Source organism: Macaca mulatta, chromosome 16 (assembly GCF_049350105.2).
Source record: "Macaca mulatta isolate MMU2019108-1 chromosome 16, T2T-MMU8v2.0, whole genome shotgun sequence".
Taxonomy (NCBI): domain Eukaryota; kingdom Metazoa; phylum Chordata; class Mammalia; order Primates; family Cercopithecidae; genus Macaca; species Macaca mulatta.
This window is the reverse complement of record NC_133421.1, coordinates 89,117,195-89,134,998: the sequence shown is the minus strand read 5'-3', so window position 1 is coordinate 89,134,998 and position 17,804 is coordinate 89,117,195. Positions and strand designations below refer to the sequence as shown.

Sequence of the window (17,804 nt, the reverse complement as noted above, 5' to 3'; positions counted from 1 at the left end):
GTGGGCATTGGGGAGAGCCAGGAAATTTTGCTGACTCACCTGGAGGCAGATTGAGAGGGGGACCCAGGAACTGTAAGGGAGAAGGTTTGGGGATGGCCCGGGGTTCTAGGCTGTAGGGAGGAAGGATTGTGGGGCAGGAAGGGGTTAAGGAGGACAGGAAGGGGTTAAGGAGGACAGGAAGCAGGAGAGGTGAGTGACAGCCCCCCGCTTGTGTTTCATACAGCTTCTACTGTAATTGTTAATTTTCTTCATAGAAACTGAAAAAAACACAGTGTCAGAAACCCATCCCAGGCCCCTCTTCCCTGAACCTCCCAGCTTAGGGGGTTTTGTTTGTTCTCCCTCTCCTCTCTGTGGTAAGGCACTGCAAGGCACAGGCAAGGAGAGGGGTCTGGGCTCCTGACTAATACCTGTGCACCCCCAATCTGGCAAAGCAGCTCCAACCCAGTGGCCGAGGCAGACAGAAATAAGGGTCCACAGGGGAGCGTGGCTGGCAAAGTGACCCTTCTAGTGCCCAGGACATCAACCCTGAGCCAAATTCACCATGGGAGCCACATCCTTCTGGCTCTTTTCTCTGTGTCAGGGAGCCTGCATGAGGGGTCTGGGGGCTGTTTTCCCTTCAGGGGCCACCGTCCAGGTGGGGAGAGGGGGATGGCCTACTTCTGAGCCTGTGAGGCCAGGTTCCTGGTGTTGACCCTGCTCTGGGAGCTCCTGTAGGTTGAAGCCCCTTAACCCCAGTCCTTGAGTATGTCTGTATGGGTGTCCTGCATCTGATATAACAAGTGACTGCTTTCTGGGTGCCTAAAACAACAGACATGAAGTCTTGCATTTCTGGAGGCTGCAAGCCTGAAATCAAGGTGTAGGCAGGGCTGTGCTACCTCCAGATGCTTCAGGGAAGGATCTGTCCTGCCTCCTCCAGCTTCTCAGCCCCAGGTGTTCCTCGGCTTGGAGATGCATTGCTCCAGCCTCTGCCTCTGTCTCCATGTGGCCTTCTCTGTGTGTCGTTCTTCTCTTCTGTTTCTTATGAGGACACTGATCCCTGGATTTAGGGCCCATGATAATCCAGGATGATTTCATCTTGAGATCCTTACCTTAAATTTGTCTGCAAAGACCCTCATTCCAGATAAGGTCACAGCTTGAGGTCCCAGGTTAGTACTTGGACGCATCTTTTGGGGAGACACAATTTAACCCACTACAGTGTCCGAAGGTTTCAGTTTAGGGTCTTCTGCCCAGTTTCCCAGACCCTCACACCCCGTCTTCTGGGTGCTCCTGACCCATTGTATTAGTCTGTTCTCACACTGCTATCAAGAACTACCTGAGACTGGGTAATTTATGAAGAAAAGAGGGTTAATGGACTCACAATTCCACAGGTTGTACTAGAAGCATGGCTGGAAGGCCTCAGGAAACTTACAATCATGGTGGAAGGTGAAGGGGAAGCAGGCATATCTTCACATGCCAGCAGGAGAGAGAGTGAAGGCGGAGGTGCTACACACTTTCAAACAAACTGGGTCTTGTGTGAACTCACTCACTATCATGAGAACTGCAAGAGGGAAATCTACCCCTGGGATTCAGTCACCTTCCCACCAGGTCCCTCCCTCAATATTAGGGATTACAATTTGACATGCTATTTGGGTAGGGACATGAGCCAAACCATATCACCCATTTTGGGGCTCACCCTGGCTGCCCCTCAGCACGGCCCACAACCTGCTCTGCTGAGCAATGCTCACATGGATGGCATGAAGCTTCAGAGAGAAAAGGAGCCCCCCAAATCCTTCCCCAACCGCCTGCAAGAAAATCCCCACAAGGTAAGGGCAAGCGAGTGAGGATGGTGCTTTAAGCCCAGGCTTGGGCACAGTCTTGAATTTCAGCCCCTTAGACCTCCCCGTGCTGCATCTTGGGCAACTTCTTGACTTCTCTGTGCCTCAGTTAGTCCTTCTGTAAAATGGGAGTGTGCACCATGTCACCGTGCCCAATAGAAAGAGGGGTCACAGGCTGTCACAGACGAGTTATGCCTGCTCGGTTAGGCACAACCTTCCAGATGAAGCTGGCACTCTGCTGGCAAACATGGCATCTGTGGAGGGGGAGTGGCAGTTTGTGGGACCATTTGTGCAGAGAGGTGGCTGGATGAGGCTGTACATTTAATTTCCCTGCAGCTCAGAGCTCCAGCCCTGAGATTTGCTCACCTCTCAGAAGGTGACAGAGGCCTGGGCTGTATCCACTGGCAGAAGCTCCAGTTCAACTGAAAAATGGAGACATTCCGAAAGTGGGTTACAGAACTTCAGATCTGTTTGAAATATTTACTGCTGACAAATTTACATTTGCTGCACACATGGAAGGCAGGGACTACATGTCCAAGCTCATTTTGGGATAATATCAAGAGACAGAATGGAGGCATTTGAAGGGAGGCCCAGGTTGACATGGACCCCAGCCTCACCCAAGGTAGGCTTTGTCTGCGCCTCAGGTACTCGTGATGCAGGGCAGGTGAACTCCAAACTGGGACTTAGCCCAGGAGGGTCCTTGGCTTCTCTCAGGAAAGAATTCAACAGTGAGCAAATGGTAGGAGAAAACAGCTTTATTGAAACCATAGTGTTGCATCTGTGATGGTGTGACAGCTCCGTGACTGCCCCTGCAGAGCAGGGCTGCCCCATGGGCGGTGTGCTGAGAGCAGCAGCTCAGGGCAGGTTCGCAGTCAGATTTAGACCCACTTTTAATTGCATGCAAATTAAAAGACAGGTTATGCAGAAATTTCTAGAAAAAAGAGTGGTGAGTTGTGGGTCATAGGTCATTGCCATGGAAAGAGGCAGTCACTCCTGGGTGTTGCCCAGGAGTGTTGCCATAGCAACGGTACACTAACATGGCACGCTGGTGGGCGTATCTTAGGGAGAGGTGCTTCTGTCCTGTTGGTTTAGCTAGTCTTCAGTTTGGTCTGGTGTCTGAGTCTCACCTCTGGAGTCAAGTTCCACCTCCTGCCTCAATAGGGGTGGAGGGAGTTTTTGTGAGACCCCAGGCTTGACCACAATCATTCCTCTCCTCCCAGCCCTGAGGCCTGACCAGGGGTCTGCCACATTGCTTCCTGGAAGAGAAAGGGAGCCATATCCTGCTTAGAACAGAGAGAAGAGCTGCTGGAACTTTTAGACGTGTGGAATCCTGTGTCCTTGGAGTACAGGAATGGTGGAGGCAGCATCGCTAGGGCCCTGCAGGCTCCTGACCATCGCTAGGGCCAGTGTGCTCTCAGCTTGACCCACCATGCTGGGTGAGGTGTTCAAAACCTTAGAGGAGCTGTCACCTTACAGGTTCCCTACCCTTCAGGGCAGGGTTTCTAAACCTCAGCACTATTGACATTTGGGGGGGACCATTCTCTGATGTGGAGGCCGTTCCGTGCATTGTAGGATGAGCAGCATCCCTGGTTCTGCTCACCATGTGCCGGCATCACCCCCAGCCACAGCTGTGACAACTAGAAATGTCTGCAGGTACCACCAAACGGCCCTGGGGGCAAACCCATCCCTGGTTGAGGGCCCCCGCCCTAGGTCCACCAGTCAGACTCAGAGAGCCCCTGCCCTCTCCAAAACCTTCCCAAGGCCAAGTGATTTGGGGACTGTCCTGTAAACTCCAGCTGAATCAGAAGGTTCTAGCAATAAAACAGGGCAACACCCAGCCGAGCAGCTTCTTGGGACTCTGGGAGCACACGGAGGAGGAAGGGGTGGGCCTTTGGAATGCCTCATCTTGGACTCTTCTCCCTCCCTGGCTTTGCCCCCAGGAAAGCAGGCCGTGCAGAGAGATGCTCTTTGTGGGCTCTGAGCTCGGCACAGCGAGGAAGGGAAATCACAGGGGAGGAGGGTGTGGGGAGAGATGATCCCAGAAGTGGGCTTGTCTTGAAGATCTGGAAATTGCTCTGCTTGTGGGCTGGGGTAGACATCCCTGGAAATAGAGGTGGGTGCTGAGGCCTGTGGCTGAGGTTTCCTAGAGAAGCGAGTCTCCTCCTCCAAGATTCTGGAACCCTGTAGTGCCTCCCACACGTGGAAGGCCCTCACCCAGGCCGCTGTCATTTAGAAACTCATTCTGCATCCTTGGCTCCAGCAGCCTAAGCTTCACCTAACATTCCCTCTCGGCAGTGGGACCCCCTTACAAGAAAATGTACTTCTAATATACACAAGAGACATGAAAGCGTATATCTGCCGTGAACACACCCACCACTGCCATTCACAATAACCAGAATGTGGAAGCAACACAATGTCTATCGGCTGATGAAAAGCTCCACAAATGGGGTCTGTCCCTCCAGTGGAATATTATACAGCCACAAATAAGCATGAAGCCTGACACAGGCTCCAACACACATGAACCTTGAGGATGTCATGCTCAGTGAAAGACGCAGACGTAAGACCACAGCGTGTGTGACTTCATTTGCATGAAATGTCCAGAACAGGCAAATCTGTGGCTGCCTAGGGTTGGGGATGGGCAGTGACTGGGAATGGGTGTGGGGTTTCTTTCTGGGGCAATGAAAATGTTCTAGAATTAGACTGAGTTGTAAGTTCCTTATATATTCTAGATTCTTCTAGAAGAATCTAGAATATATAACTGCATATATATTTGCATATATATATAACTGACTATATATATATCTGAATGTATATTTGCTCAAGACTAAACTCTAGACTAAATTTGCTCTAGACTAAATGTTCTAGAATTAGACTGAGTTGTAAGTTCCTTATATATTCTAGATTCTTCTAGAAGAATCTAGAATATATAACTGCATATATATATTTGCATATATATATAACTGACTATATATATATCTGAATGTATATTTGCTCAAGACTAAACTGTAGGCTTTTCTCTACTGCACGCTGTTGAGAACAGCCTACAGTTTAGTTGGGAGCAAATACAGGCTTATAAGGCACAAATCTAGACCCAGGACTTGTGAAAGGCTGGTCCAGGAAGTGTCTGAGGGAGGCTCAGGGAGCCAGGTCACATCAGGGGACAGAGAGGAGTCCAGGGTAGCCTTGGGTGCCCAGAGGAAGTCGTGGAGAAAGGGCTGGTGAGGGAGGCTGGGGTCAGGCACAGAGGACTTTGGAACTGTGGCTCAGAGGCACCGGCCTATGTCGGCTTTGGGCTGGCTCAAGACTTCATGGGGTGTTGCTCAGCCCATCCACTCTGTGGGCTCAGATTTCTTCCCCCAGCTGTCTTTGGTGATACGTGCCCAGCTGCTTCCAGCCTCATTGGGCTTAGGGTGCCTGAGAGTGGACCTGAGCTGGATGCACAGGCCATAGGAGGGGTGGGTCTTGCTGGCCCCCAACCCACAAGGGGCTCCCAGTCTCCCAACTGAGGTCACGGAAGTTGGCTGACCCCTGGGGGTGCTGGGCAAACCTGAAGTGGGTGTCTGGTCTGCAGCCCCTCCTTGGCCTTCTCTCTCCATCTCCCCGGGGTTTCCTTGTCCCTCTCAATGTATACTTCCCACATTCTGTCCCCCTAATGATTTGCTGACCTACATGTAGCCACCTTGAACATACAGGTGTGCATTTGTGAGCAGGGCCTGCCAGGGTATGAGCTCTGACTTTGCTTGCTGCCTCAGTTTCCTCCTTTGAGAGATGGGAAGAGGATGGCAGTGCCTGTCTCAGGGGCACTGTGAGATGAAGTGTCATGGCACTCGGAATAGCCCAGTAAGTGCCCGTGGATTTCTGTTCTCCTTGTTGGCATTCTGAGTTCTCTGCTGCCTGCCACTCCCACCATCACCCCAGAGGGTCACTCTGGGACTCAGCAAATAAAGGGTCGGGGGCTGAGGGAGGCAGTGGGACAGTGTGATCATTAGACAAGGGAGAAGAGGCTGCAATCACAAATAGTGTGCACGTGTGAGAATGAGTGTGTGCACATGTGAGACAGTGAACAAGAGCATGTGAACAAGAGAGAATTTGTTCATGTATGTGAGTGTGCTTGTATGGTGTCTATGAGTCTGTACGTGTGAGCGTATGTGCTGGCAAGGGTTCAAGAGGCGAGTGTGGGCCGGGCGCGGCGGCTCACACCTGTAATTCCAGCACTTTGGGAGGCAGGTGGATCACCTGAGGGCAGGAGTTTGAGACCAGCCTGGCCAACATGGTGAAACCCCGTCTCTACTAAAAATACAAAAATTAGCTGGGTGTGGTGGCAGACACTGTAATCCTAGCTACTCAGGAGGCTGAGGCAAGGAGAATCACTGGAACCTGGGAGGCAGAGGTTGCAGTGAGCTGAGATCAAGCCACTGCACTCTAGCCTAGGTGACAGAGCAAGACTCTGTCTCAAAAAAAAAAAAAAAAAAAAAAAAAAGGCAAGTGTGTATGTGAGTGTGCATTAGTGTGTCTGAGCATGAGTGCATTTATGTGAGTGCATGTTTGGCAAGGCCTTGGCCTGGTCTCCCCCATGGCAAGGCCGGTGGCCGAGGCCTGGTGACACACACCTAGCAGCTCCTTGGGGCAGAGGGGACTTGGCCCTCGGGAGCACCAGCAGCACCCAGGATTGGACTGGACGCTAGGCCCGTTCAGCTGATCTGACTTCCTCGGGTTCCCAGGTGGCTGGCTGGGGAGACGACATGGGAGGCTGAGTTCCGGCTTTGTCTACAGGGGCAGAGGCCACCACTGTCTCACCCACGCTCACCTTTGGCCTCTGAGGGCCTTATGGCACAGGTGGATGTTTTCCAGGGGTTCGCCAGGCAGGTGGAGGCTCCTGACCAATGCTGAGCTGCTGGGCACTGCTTCGGGGCTTGGGACCTCTTTAAGGCCAGGTCGGTCAGATTTTTCCTTGTGGCTGTGGGGAGCTTCAGACCAGAAGCAAGAGGTGGAAAAGTGCATGGACCCAGTTCTACCAGGAGCTGAGAGGAGACGACACCTTCAGTTCCTGTCCTCCCCTCGCCCTCTCTCCCCTCCTCGCCCCCCTCCGGCTCTGCCTCCAGCTTCCTCTGGCAATTATGAAGAGTTACCGCCGCCCCAGGGAAGCAGTGCAGGGTCCTCTCTGGGAAATGAGGTTGGAGCACCAGCAGTCCCCACAGCAGGTACTAGGCGGAAACACAGAATTGTAGCAGAGTCCTAGGTGGCTCCCACCTCTGTTTGTCCTTTACATCTGCATTTTGTCATGAAATCCCAGCAACAGCAGCCACTGCCATTTGGAGCTCTTACCATACGCCTCTCACCACCAGGGGCCTTGCAGGGTGAGCTCCTTACTACCCTGGCACCCAACTCGCCCAGCCCTTCTTGGCTTCCCTCTCTCTTCCTCCCTCTCTCTCTCTCTCTATCTCCTTCCCTGAGGAGGATAGTCTTTGGTGATACGTGCCCAGCTGCGTCCAGCCTCACTGGGCTCAGAGTGCCTGAGAGTGGACCTGAGCTGGATGCACAGGCCATAGGAGGGGTGGGTCTTGCTGCCTCCCTACCCCCCGCCAGTGGTCCCCAGCAGCTGTGGTTGGAGGCTGGATGGGGTTCCCCTCCCTCCCAGCACCAGGCTCAGCAGGGATAGCGGAGAATGCCGTGAACCATCAGGTCTCCCAAACACGTCCCTTTCACCCCAGGGCCTTTGAAGAGCATCTTTGCTCTTGGAAGCTTCCCTGAAAAGTTCGGGGCTGGAGCCCAGAATAAGTAGTTCCTCGGGGGGTGGGGGCTGAGAAGGATTTCCAAGGTCAAGGGGGGGCCCGGGCTCCTGACCTGTCGGTCTGCCCTTCTCTATGGCCATCTGTTTTGATTCAGTGAGACCCTTGGTTCCACCTGCCTCACTGAGCACCTGCCTGGGCCAGGGCTGAACCAGCACCACCTCAGCCCTGCCCGGCCGAGGCCTGTGGGCCATGATTGTGTGTTCTCGTCCAAGACCCACCCTGGGGTCTGCTGGGGCTCCACCCTCATTTCCCAGGCAAGAATGCCGCACTGCTTTCCCAGGGTTGCTGTAACTGATGACCACACACTGGGGGGCTTAAAACAGCAGAAATGGATTCTCTGCCATTCTGGAGGTTGGAAGTCCAGGATCAAGGTATCAGCAGGGCTGACTCCTTTCAGAGGCTTGTAGGGAGAATCTGTCCCTGGCCTCTCTCCCAGCTCCCGGGGCTGTCTGCTGTCCCTGGGATTCCTCAGCTCAAGGTAGCATCACTCCAATCTCTGCTGTCTTCACGTGGCCACCTCCCTGGGTGTGCCTCTGTGTCTCCTGTCTCTCTGGCCTTGGATTTGGGGCCCACCCTAATCCAGGATGGCCCCATCTCTATCTGCACCTTACTTCCATCTGCAAAGACCCAGTTTTCAACAAGGTCGCATTCTCAGGTTCCAGGAGGACATGAATCTTAGGGGCTGCTATTGAGTCCCTGCAGGCCGGGGCTCTGGGAGGAAGGTGGCACACCCAGTACCCTGGCTCAGAGCCTGGCCCACCCTCATCACACCTGCTTCTTCTCGTGCTTGGACCCATCTCTGGGCCAAGTTTATTTCCCTCTCCTGATGGCCCTTTCCCAGGTGATTTCACTCCACAAATCCTTCCGCGTTGTCTCTGGTTGCCTCCGCCGACGCCCACAACTGGGGTTCTGGTCCACTCGGCATCCTCTTCCTGCACCCCCAGGTGTGTGACCTGCCTGCAAAGCCGCCCCTGGGCCCGAGCCAGCTGTGATGGGACGTTTCCAGCCTGTGCAGCAGCTGTGCGTGTCTCTGAGCTGGTTCCGGCTCACCGTGCAGGAGCTGGGTCTGAAAAGAGCTCCAAGTCCCCTCGTATGGGGGGTGGGGAAGACCAGGAGGCCTTTGAGGGACAAACCCTGGATGAAGGGAGGCCCTGGGCAGGAGCGGGGGTGTGGATGCTGATAAGGGGGTGCAGGGGGGCCCTTCTTCTGTTGGGGAGGGGCTAATGGCCCAGGGGAAGGGGGGTATGGCAGGAGGTTGTGCTGGGGAACTAGAGCCGTAGGGAAAAGGTCAACCTCCTGGGCGAGGCTTTCTCACAGTGGGGGTGCAGGGGCATGGTCCGGGGTCCAGAGGTGATTTAGTTGTGGATTCCATGGCTAAAAATGAAGTCCAGTGGGGACGGCCAATGAGGAAAATCTGAAGAGGGCACTGCCGTGGGAGAGGTCGGCGGAGGCTGTCACGGAGCTCCCTGCCCCATGGTCACGGGCTTCGGCTGCCCCGGTCTGGGCTTCAGCCGGCCCAGGTGGCAAGTCCCAGGTGTAGCCAATGGAGCCTCAGCTGGCAGGGAGCTGGCTAGGAGATTAGGCGGGTCACTTGGGACCCTGGTGCCTGAGACGGGGAGGATGATACCTGCCCCTGTAGTCACAGGGGAAAATAAATGTGACCCTCAAGGAAACCACCATTTTCGAAAATGCCCTGGGACATGGGAAATGCTGTGGAAAATCACAGCCGGTCTGCAAGTCAGGGCCGTCTCTGCAGGTCAGACGGACGCTATTAACCCTGATAACAGGTGAACAGCGCGCCTGCGTCAGCTGCAAATTAGACGCAGCTTTATCGCTTTCGGTAATGCCGGTGAAAGCGACAGAGGCCTCCTGAGGAGGCCTGGTTATCGCCGGTGGCCCATGTCCTCGTTGCCGCTCAGCCCAGTTTCCCCCGAGTGCCCTCTGTCCTGGGTGTGAGGGCTCGGGCAGCCTCATGAGTCTGACAGGGACGCTCCCCTCCCCTGCCACTTGATGCCGTTCCTGCGTCGTCCTCCTCTCCTGTTTTCCCGTCTGCACATGTATGTCTTCTACTCCGGGAATGTTCTGGATTATTCATAACAGACTCAGGGTCACCAGAGAGTAGAGTTGGGTCAGGAGGAGAGCTCAGTGTTGGCTTGTGCCTCTCCCCAGGAAGGTCTGGTGTGTGTGCGTGTGTGTGTGTGCGTGCGCATGTATGTTTGCATGCATGTACTTGTGCTTATGTGCACATATGTGCATAAGCACTGTGTGGTGTGTGCCACTGAGTGTGTGTGCATGTGCACAGAGGCACGAGTGCACATGCAATCATGCTTGCACATACATGGACATGCATGTGTGCAGTGTGCATGTGTGCTGTGTGCATGACATGCACATCTTGTGAGCCTGTGTGCACAGATGTGTTCATGCACATGTATGTGCATGTGTGTGTATGTCAAGAGGGAAAACAGCCTAGACCTCCTGGAAACCTCTCAAAATCCTGAGTCTACCCCCTGCCAGACACCAGTCATGGTCACTGCCGATTGGATGGAGCCCTTAGGGGAGGTTACGGGACATCTGGGCAAAGGCAAGAAGAGATGAAATCACAGTGAGATTTACAGCACGTTACCTGTTTTTATTAAAAATCAATGACACAACAGAGCGATTTCGCTCTATCTTACTTAAACTATATCCACTGCATGAGTGTCAGGAGGGTGGGGGAGGGGCCCGGGGAGGGGGGTGCTGCTCTGCAAGCAGCCTCTCTCCCCCTCCATAAAGCCCCCAGCTCATCTCAGCCCCATCAGAGCTGGGATTTACGGCCAGGCCTGCCGACAGCTTGCTGCGTGCCTCTCTCGGTTTTATTCCTGCTATTTATCACGCCGGGCCCCGCTCAGCGCCAGAGGGACAGTTAATCAGGGCAGACTTTCTACCTCGTCATCCCGGGATTCTGCCGGGAGAAAATGTGAACCGTAAAATTAAAATCATGGGAACTGGGGAATTTGTAAAGAAGCTGATGGTTTCGGGAGGAGGGAAAAAGGGAGATTTCCCCAGCTTCCTGCCCCACGTATGGACAGACCAAAATATTGAGCTTCAGGGACTTCACACCCAGAACTCATTTTCTCTTACTGCCGTGCCGTGGACCAGTTCTGAGGCGATGACTTCCAGATTTCATCCCTCCCCTCTGCTCCTGCTCGGGGCACCCCTCCCTTCTAGAGGAAATACAGGTGATGGTCATGGCTGAGAAGCCAGGCAAAGCGGGTGAGTGCCCTGGGGAACTGACGAGGCCTGACCTAGTCTGATTGTAGGCACGGCCCCTGCTGGCCCCTGGGGAGACCCCCAGCCAGCCCCTAACTTCACCTATGTGGTACTGGGCCAGGCTTTCCTAGAGGGGAGAGGAGACAGGGAGTGACCCCAGAGAACAGAGGCCGCGGCTGTGCAGCCTGGCTGCCCCGCTTTCGCGGGGGCGAATGTTCAAGATCCAGGAGAGCCAGATCAGCATGTAGAGATCGGAGAAAGCAGAGCCATGGACCTGGGAGCTGAGAGCCGTATGCTGGGGGCTGAAGCTCACCATTTGATCTTGGAGAGGAAGGAAGAGAGTAGTTTACAGATCTTTCTCGATCCTCCCATGAAAACACGGTGGGTTTTGCTTCATGTTTACTTTTACTATCATGGAGGAGCTGGATGGACTGAGCACAAGGGAGGTGGGATACACAGAATTCAGTGCTAGTACTGGGCCTGCAGGGTTACAACCTGTGCTCAGGGGCCAGAGCAGGGAGAGCTGCCAGGGACCCTGGCCAGCAGCACCGAAGGTGGTTTTCTTTTCAACAACATGAAGGTCACTGCAGCTGCATTTAGAGCCCTGGTGGTGATTGTGTGTGTGTGTGTGTGTGTGTGTGTGTGCTTGTGCATCTGTGTGTGTGCATGTATACATATGTGCATGTACATGTATGCAAGTGTGCTTGTGTATAACTGTGTGCATGGCTGTGTGTGTGCATGGCTGTGTGTGTGCATGCCTGTGTGTGCATGCCTGTGTGTGCATGCGTGTGTGTGCATGGTGTGCTTGTGCCCCTCTGCATATGCAAGTACCTGTGTATGCATGTGTGTGTGTGTACATGAGTATATGTGTGTGGCATGTGCCTCTCCAGGTCTGCTCATGAAGAAGGGAAGGGCGTGTGTGTCAGACACTAGAACAAATGGTTTTCCAGATTCCCAAAGGGCAGAGCAGTCAGGCAGGAGCCAGATGCCTTCTGGAAATATCCTACAGCAGGTGACGTAGGTTTCAGGACCAAGCCCTCATGCCAGCCTGGGGTGGGAAGTCTGGGGAGCCTGGCATTTGGGAATGGGATTTCCTGACTCTGGGGTGCTCAGGAGACTCCTGAAGACCAGCCCTCCATGATCTCAGAGCCTGGAGTGGGGCCGGTGTCAGAGAGTGGCAGTGGTGGTGACAGGCGGCTCCACTCAGAGATGCTATGGGCTTTCCTCTACCTCCCCGGGCTCATTATTTATTGAGTCATCTCTTCAAGATTCTGGAGGAGCTCCAGGAGGAGGGGGTGGACTGAGGGACCAGCCTCCCCAGCCAGAGCTTGGAATGGACAATATTTGCATAGGCAGCTGTCAGCCAGGGCCAGCCGGCAGCAGTGGAGGCACCAGCCAACCTCTGGCAGCCCCAGACCCCAGGGGGTTCCTGGAGAGGGGGGGCCCCACAGGCCTGGCAATGAGGTTAGCATGGGGAATCCAGAGGGGAGAAAGCGGAGGCTCAAAGGCAGACCCCAGAGACCCTCCTGAGCACCCAAAGGTCCCTGTTGGAGAAGGGAATCAGGGCGGCCTGTAGGCTGATTGAAATTATTCAGCTTCAATTGAGACTCCACTGTCTGGGCCCCCATCTCTAACAGACAGAGTGCCTCCTGGGGCAGAATATGGTGGCTCTGGCCACAGCACCCCTCCTCCTGCCCCTGGCTCCCCGGAGAGGTCAAAGCATCACCAGGGGCCAAGGGGAAGGGGTGGGTGGCAGTTGTTTGTCCAAAAGGAATCCTGGGCTCCCTGGCTCTGAGGCTGGTGAGGTCCCAGTGCCTTGGGCCTCAGATCCTGTGTAGAGACAGGGCTGTGTTGGAATCGGCTGTGGCAGCCTGTGGACAGCTGCCCGTGGGAAACACTCGGGGTCTGAGCTTTCTTCCTTCTTCCCCCTTTAAAGCATAATCAGGCGCCTTTGTTCCAGGGCTTAGATGGGAGGTCCCTGGCCTCCTAATCCTCTGGTCCCTCCAGGCCCAGGCACGTACTGCTGCCTGCCTCCCGTCCCCACACGGATCTATCTGGCTGTCGCTCCTCCATGTGCTCCTGGTGGCCTGCAGGCTCACCTCCTCCCTGGTGTCCCGGGCTCTGCCAGCTCTCCAGCTGCCCTCCAGCCCAGTCCCACCACATGGGGCTGGACTTTCAGGCTGCCCTCTGTTACCAGGCCTTGGTACCTCTATGTGGCCTCCACTTCAACCCTACTTATGCTTAGGTGCACCCAGGGCCATGCCCCTCTGCCTAGCTGCACCCAGGTATGTGCACACACACGCATGTGCATTTTGGAATGACCTTCCCCTGCCCTAGTCTGTTACCCAGCACTGCCTTAGAGCAGCTGCCAATGGAGCTGCCTGCCCTGCCCAAGCCGGGCATCTTGTGGGCAGCCGCATGTCCCGTATGTTTGCACAGTGCCTGCCCACGGCAGATGCCCAGTGGCTGCCTACCTGGGGTGTTTGCTGACACTCTTCTAGAACCGCGCTCTGTGGTGTGGACCCAGCAGCATGAAGAATCCACACACGGGCCTGGGGAAGTAGAAGGCTCCCTCTGCTCTTTCACAGGTTGCAGGTCTCTGGGGAGGGCATGGGGGCGGCGAAAACAGCTGCAGGGAGCGTCCGAGATCCCAGTGCCGCTTCCGTGGATTTGGAATGCAGTCTGTGATTCCACTGTTGCTGTAGGTTTACCTTCCCAATTATGTTTGGCTTAGAACAATGTTAAAATTGCTTTGCATTCCCTGAGCACACAGAGCTGGAGTGTGGGAGGAGGTGGCCGGGGATGTGCAAGGTGGCTGGGAGACGTCGGGGACTGGAAGGCTGTTGTGGATAAACCACACACCACTGATGAAAAGAACCAGCTACATGGAGACACCCTGTGAACTAACAAGTGCAAGCGAATGTGATGCCAGCACCTGGCCATCAAAGGGGCATGGCGACAGGGCTCGAGGGCCCAGGAGCCCGGAGGCCAACATTTGTCAGTGCCTGCCAGACGCCAGGCTCCATGGCAGGGATTTCCTCCTGTCAATGCGTTCACCCCTAAACACCCTGGAGGAGGTGGGGACTGTGCTCGTTCTCCCTTTCCAGAGAGGTAAAGCTGGGTACAGAGATGGGGTTGGAGCGTAGGCTCAGGAACCAGGTTCAAGGGGTGCCACACAGCGACAGATCCTGCGTGGGGACAAAACTGCGTTGGAATCAGCTCTGGCAGCCTGTGGACAGCCACACATGGGGGACACTCAGGGCGTGAGCTTTCATCCTTCTGCCCACTTTAAAGCCAGGCCTGGATCCTGGCTCCAGAGCCTACGCTCCAACCTCCATGTGGTGCCGTTCCACGGGACAGAGACTCCAAACCGAGAAACAGCTTCTGCCGGTGACCAGCAGGCAGGCCTTAGGCACAGGGCGGAACTCACTGTCCCCCCTGTGGAGGTGGGGGACGGACACGCTGGCACCAGGATGCACCCAGCAGAGTCAGATATTGGGGTCCCAGATTGAAGAAAAAGGGGAAGGCTTTGGGCGGCCACAAAAAGCAGGTCTTTTTGTTTTGCAGAGAAGAAACTTGTACTTTTCGTGATGTTACCTTCCTCGATATTTTCTTTGCACAGATCCACATGCATTTTGACTTAGAACTTGCATTTTCACCTGCTTGGACAGGAGCCTGCTTGGAGCACAGTCATTCTTTGAGCACTTTCACCCCATTCTCCAGGGTCCCAGCCATGCTCGGCCATCACCTGATTCCCCATAGCCCCAAAGTCCATCTCCAGAGAAAAAGTTCTCTCCCCATCAATGAACCTGAGTAAAACGCGGCTTTCCCTAAAGTTCAGATTCAGAATTTGAAATACTATGAATTGAATCCTCTCTTTCCTAAGTACGATGCACAATTGTCTGGGCCTCCTTGCTCCCTTGGCTAAATCCCCTATATAAAATCACACAGCTGGGTGCAACTCACCTAGAATGTATTGGGGTTCAAGAGAGGCGTGTTGCCTGAAAGAGAGACGGGGGGGCTTTTATTTCCCACTGTGAAGTGAACACTGGGATTTTTACGCTGTAGGATAAAGAGAATCCCAGCTCGCTTCATGGACTGTAGCCTACCCAGGTGTTTTCAACACTTCCAGACTCCTCCTTCTTGGAAGTTGCGGGCCTGGGTTCTCCAGGTCTTCATCGTGTGTAAGTCAGTTTTTGCTGCGTGACAAACTGCCCCATAAGTCCATGGCTTCAAACGTTTACAGTCGATGCTCATTATCTGAGGATTCTGTATTTGCAAATTCATCTACTTGCTAAAATTTATTTGTGACCCCAAAATCAAGATTATAGGTGCTTTCATAGTCATTCCTGCACCTGTGCAGAGCAGCAAAAAAAAAAATTGCAGTAGCCAGATGCATGTGGTCCCCGATGAGGTCAAACAAGGCCTTCCAGCCTCAGCTCTCATACTACAAAGCGTCCTTCCAGAGACCTGCTTAGTGTGATGTTCTTCACGTTTTTGTGCTTTCCGTTGGGGGGGGGTTCACTGTTTAAAACGGCGCTGGAGCCTCATGCAGCACAGCTGTTCAGTGTTCCTGAGTGCCAGGAGGCTGTGACGTGTCTGACGGAGAAAATTAGAGGTGCTTCCTCTAGTGGTGTTAGCCGTGAGTTCAATGTTAACAAATCAACAGTGTATATGAAATACGGTGTCTTTAAATAGAAACACCCTTAAAACAAGGTTAGGTACTGACTGACCGATGAAACTTTTGTGACCAGAAGCTTGCAGGAACTTAGCCGTGTATTTCCCCAGGAGCCTTTGGTTTCGTACTGGCTAGTTCCGTGTGGGCAGTGACTTGATAGAACATAACTATGGCAAATGTCAACAAGCAACCACACCTTGCTCGTGGGGTCTGCAGGTCAGTGTCGGCTGGGCTGGCCAGGGTGCTGCAGCTGCTTTAAGCTGTGAGCCAGCTGGACATGGCTCAGTCCTGCTCACATGGAATCGGCTGGGTCCAGGGGCAGCAGCTTCCAGGGGAGGTTCTTCTCCCAGCCATGGCAGAGGCCCAAGAGGCCAAGCCCAGCTGCATAAGCACATTCGGAGCCTCTGCGTACCACGTCTGCTCACATTCTGTTGGTCAAAGCCAGCCATCAGGCCAAGCACAATGTCACAGGGTGAAGTGATACACTTGCTTCCGTGGGAGGAGTGCGAAGTCACATGACAGATGTGGAAACAATGCCCCCTCTCCCACACTTAGGTTTTGTATCTGCTTAAAAGACAGAGGTATAGGCAGGATGTCCAAGTCAACTGGCCTAAAACCTGGGTAGCTGGGGTAGGGGTAGGACTGTGGTGAGGGAGCCCCGGCCCAGAGACTAGGGCAGGACCTCTCCGAGGGTGGCTCCGAGAACAGAAGATGCGAGTGGGGTGACTCACGCCATTTTCCTAATGGCACCTGGACGCTCCTGGCCCTGAGTGTCTGAGTGTCCGTGTCTCCTTGCAGAGATGTCTGTGTCCCATTGGCATTGGTGGTGACACAGGCAAGCTTGCCGACCACACCAACACCAGCAGAATGAAGATGTAACCTGGAGTCTGTGCCGGGAGAGGGAGAGAAAATGAGACTAGTTAATTAATGCTGGGGTTGGGGGAGCAAGAGAAGAGGGAGGGGAGCGACTGGATTCTAAACGTTTTACTTAAGGACATCTTTCATGCTCTCACCAAGTTAAGTGTAAAGCACCGATCTTCAGGGACCCAGCCTCGTGAGCTGTGGCACTCGTCCTACAGACCCACTTGTTTGACTAAGAAAAGGAGCTTGCAGAATTTCTAGGATCATTCCAATTACGTTGTCTCCTTTTTTGAAAGCTTGTACCACATTGGCTTTTTTTTTTTTTCCCCCTTTGTCTGCCTTAGGGCATCTCCCTGGTTTCTCATCGGTAAATGAACCTGTTCCCTTCACATCTGGGACACAGGGCCTTTGATACCAGTGTGTGTGAGAAGGAGGGAAGAATAATTAACTAATTAATTGTCCTTTGTTTCCACTTCAAACAAATGAGACAGATTTTTTTTAACGAAACAGGTTGCACACAAATAAAAGGCTGCTAGTGACCATTGGTTAGTGAACACGAGTTTCCGGGGGCATTTCCAGACATCCCACCAACCCAGGTGACTGATGTAGGTTTGGTTAGCTCCTCTATGAGCCAAGCTGGCTTTGGCAGCCTGGCCCAAGAAGTGAAGCTCCATGGAGATGCTTGTTTCTATGAAAAAATCTTTTAAAAGACTCTCCTAGCAATCCCACTTCTGGGTGTACACCCAAAAGGGTTGGAAGCAGGGTATGGACGAGATATGTGCACACTCCAATTCATAGCAGTGTTATTCACAAGAGCCAAGAGGTGGAAAACCCAAGTGTCCAGCCACAGATGTATGGAGAAACCAAATGAGGTCTGTCTGTGCCAGAGAATATTACTCAGCCTTGAAAAGGAAGGAAATCCTGACACAGAATATACAGCGTGAATGAAGCCGGAAAACATGATGCCTCCGTGAGAGAAGCCAGAGCCAAAAACACCAGCACCGTGTGACTTAGACGAGGTCCCTAGAACGGTTGCATTCATAGAGACAGAAATTATATCAGTGGTTACCAGGGCCTGAGAGAGGGGGATTGGGCTATTAGTGTTTAATGAGGACAACATTTCAGTTTGGGAAGATAAAAGCATTCTGGAGATGGAAGGTGGTGATGGCTGGACAGCAAGGCAAATGTTCCGAATGTCACTGACTGTGCACTTAAGATAGTAATGGTTCAGAGATATGTTTGCTGAGTTGATGAAAATGTGGGCCAGGCGCCATGGCTCATGCCTATAATCCCAGCACTTTGGGAGGCTGAGGCAGGAGGATCACCTGAGGTCAGGAGTTCGAGACCAGCCTGGCCAACATGGTGAAACGCTGTTTCTACTAAAAATACAAAAATTAGCCAGGCATGGTG

At 53.6% G+C, this 17,804-nt stretch overlaps 1 protein-coding gene across 37 annotated transcripts in view; it reads left to right on the top strand.

The window, feature by feature from the left end:
* The window catches only part of RBFOX3 (RNA binding fox-1 homolog 3), a 523,127-nt gene that overhangs the window by 160,116 nt on the left and 345,207 nt on the right, over positions 1-17,804 (top strand). The window contains exon 1 of one of the 37 annotated variants that reach the window (XM_028835582.2): positions 11,067-11,236. The exons of the other annotated variants lie outside the window; for them this stretch is intronic. Coding sequence (XP_028691415.2) covers positions 11,124-11,236 — 113 coding nt within the window. The 5' untranslated portion in view covers positions 11,067-11,123. Of the gene's footprint in view, positions 1-11,066; positions 11,237-17,804 lie in introns of those variants that run through there. 37 annotated transcript variants of the gene reach the window in all.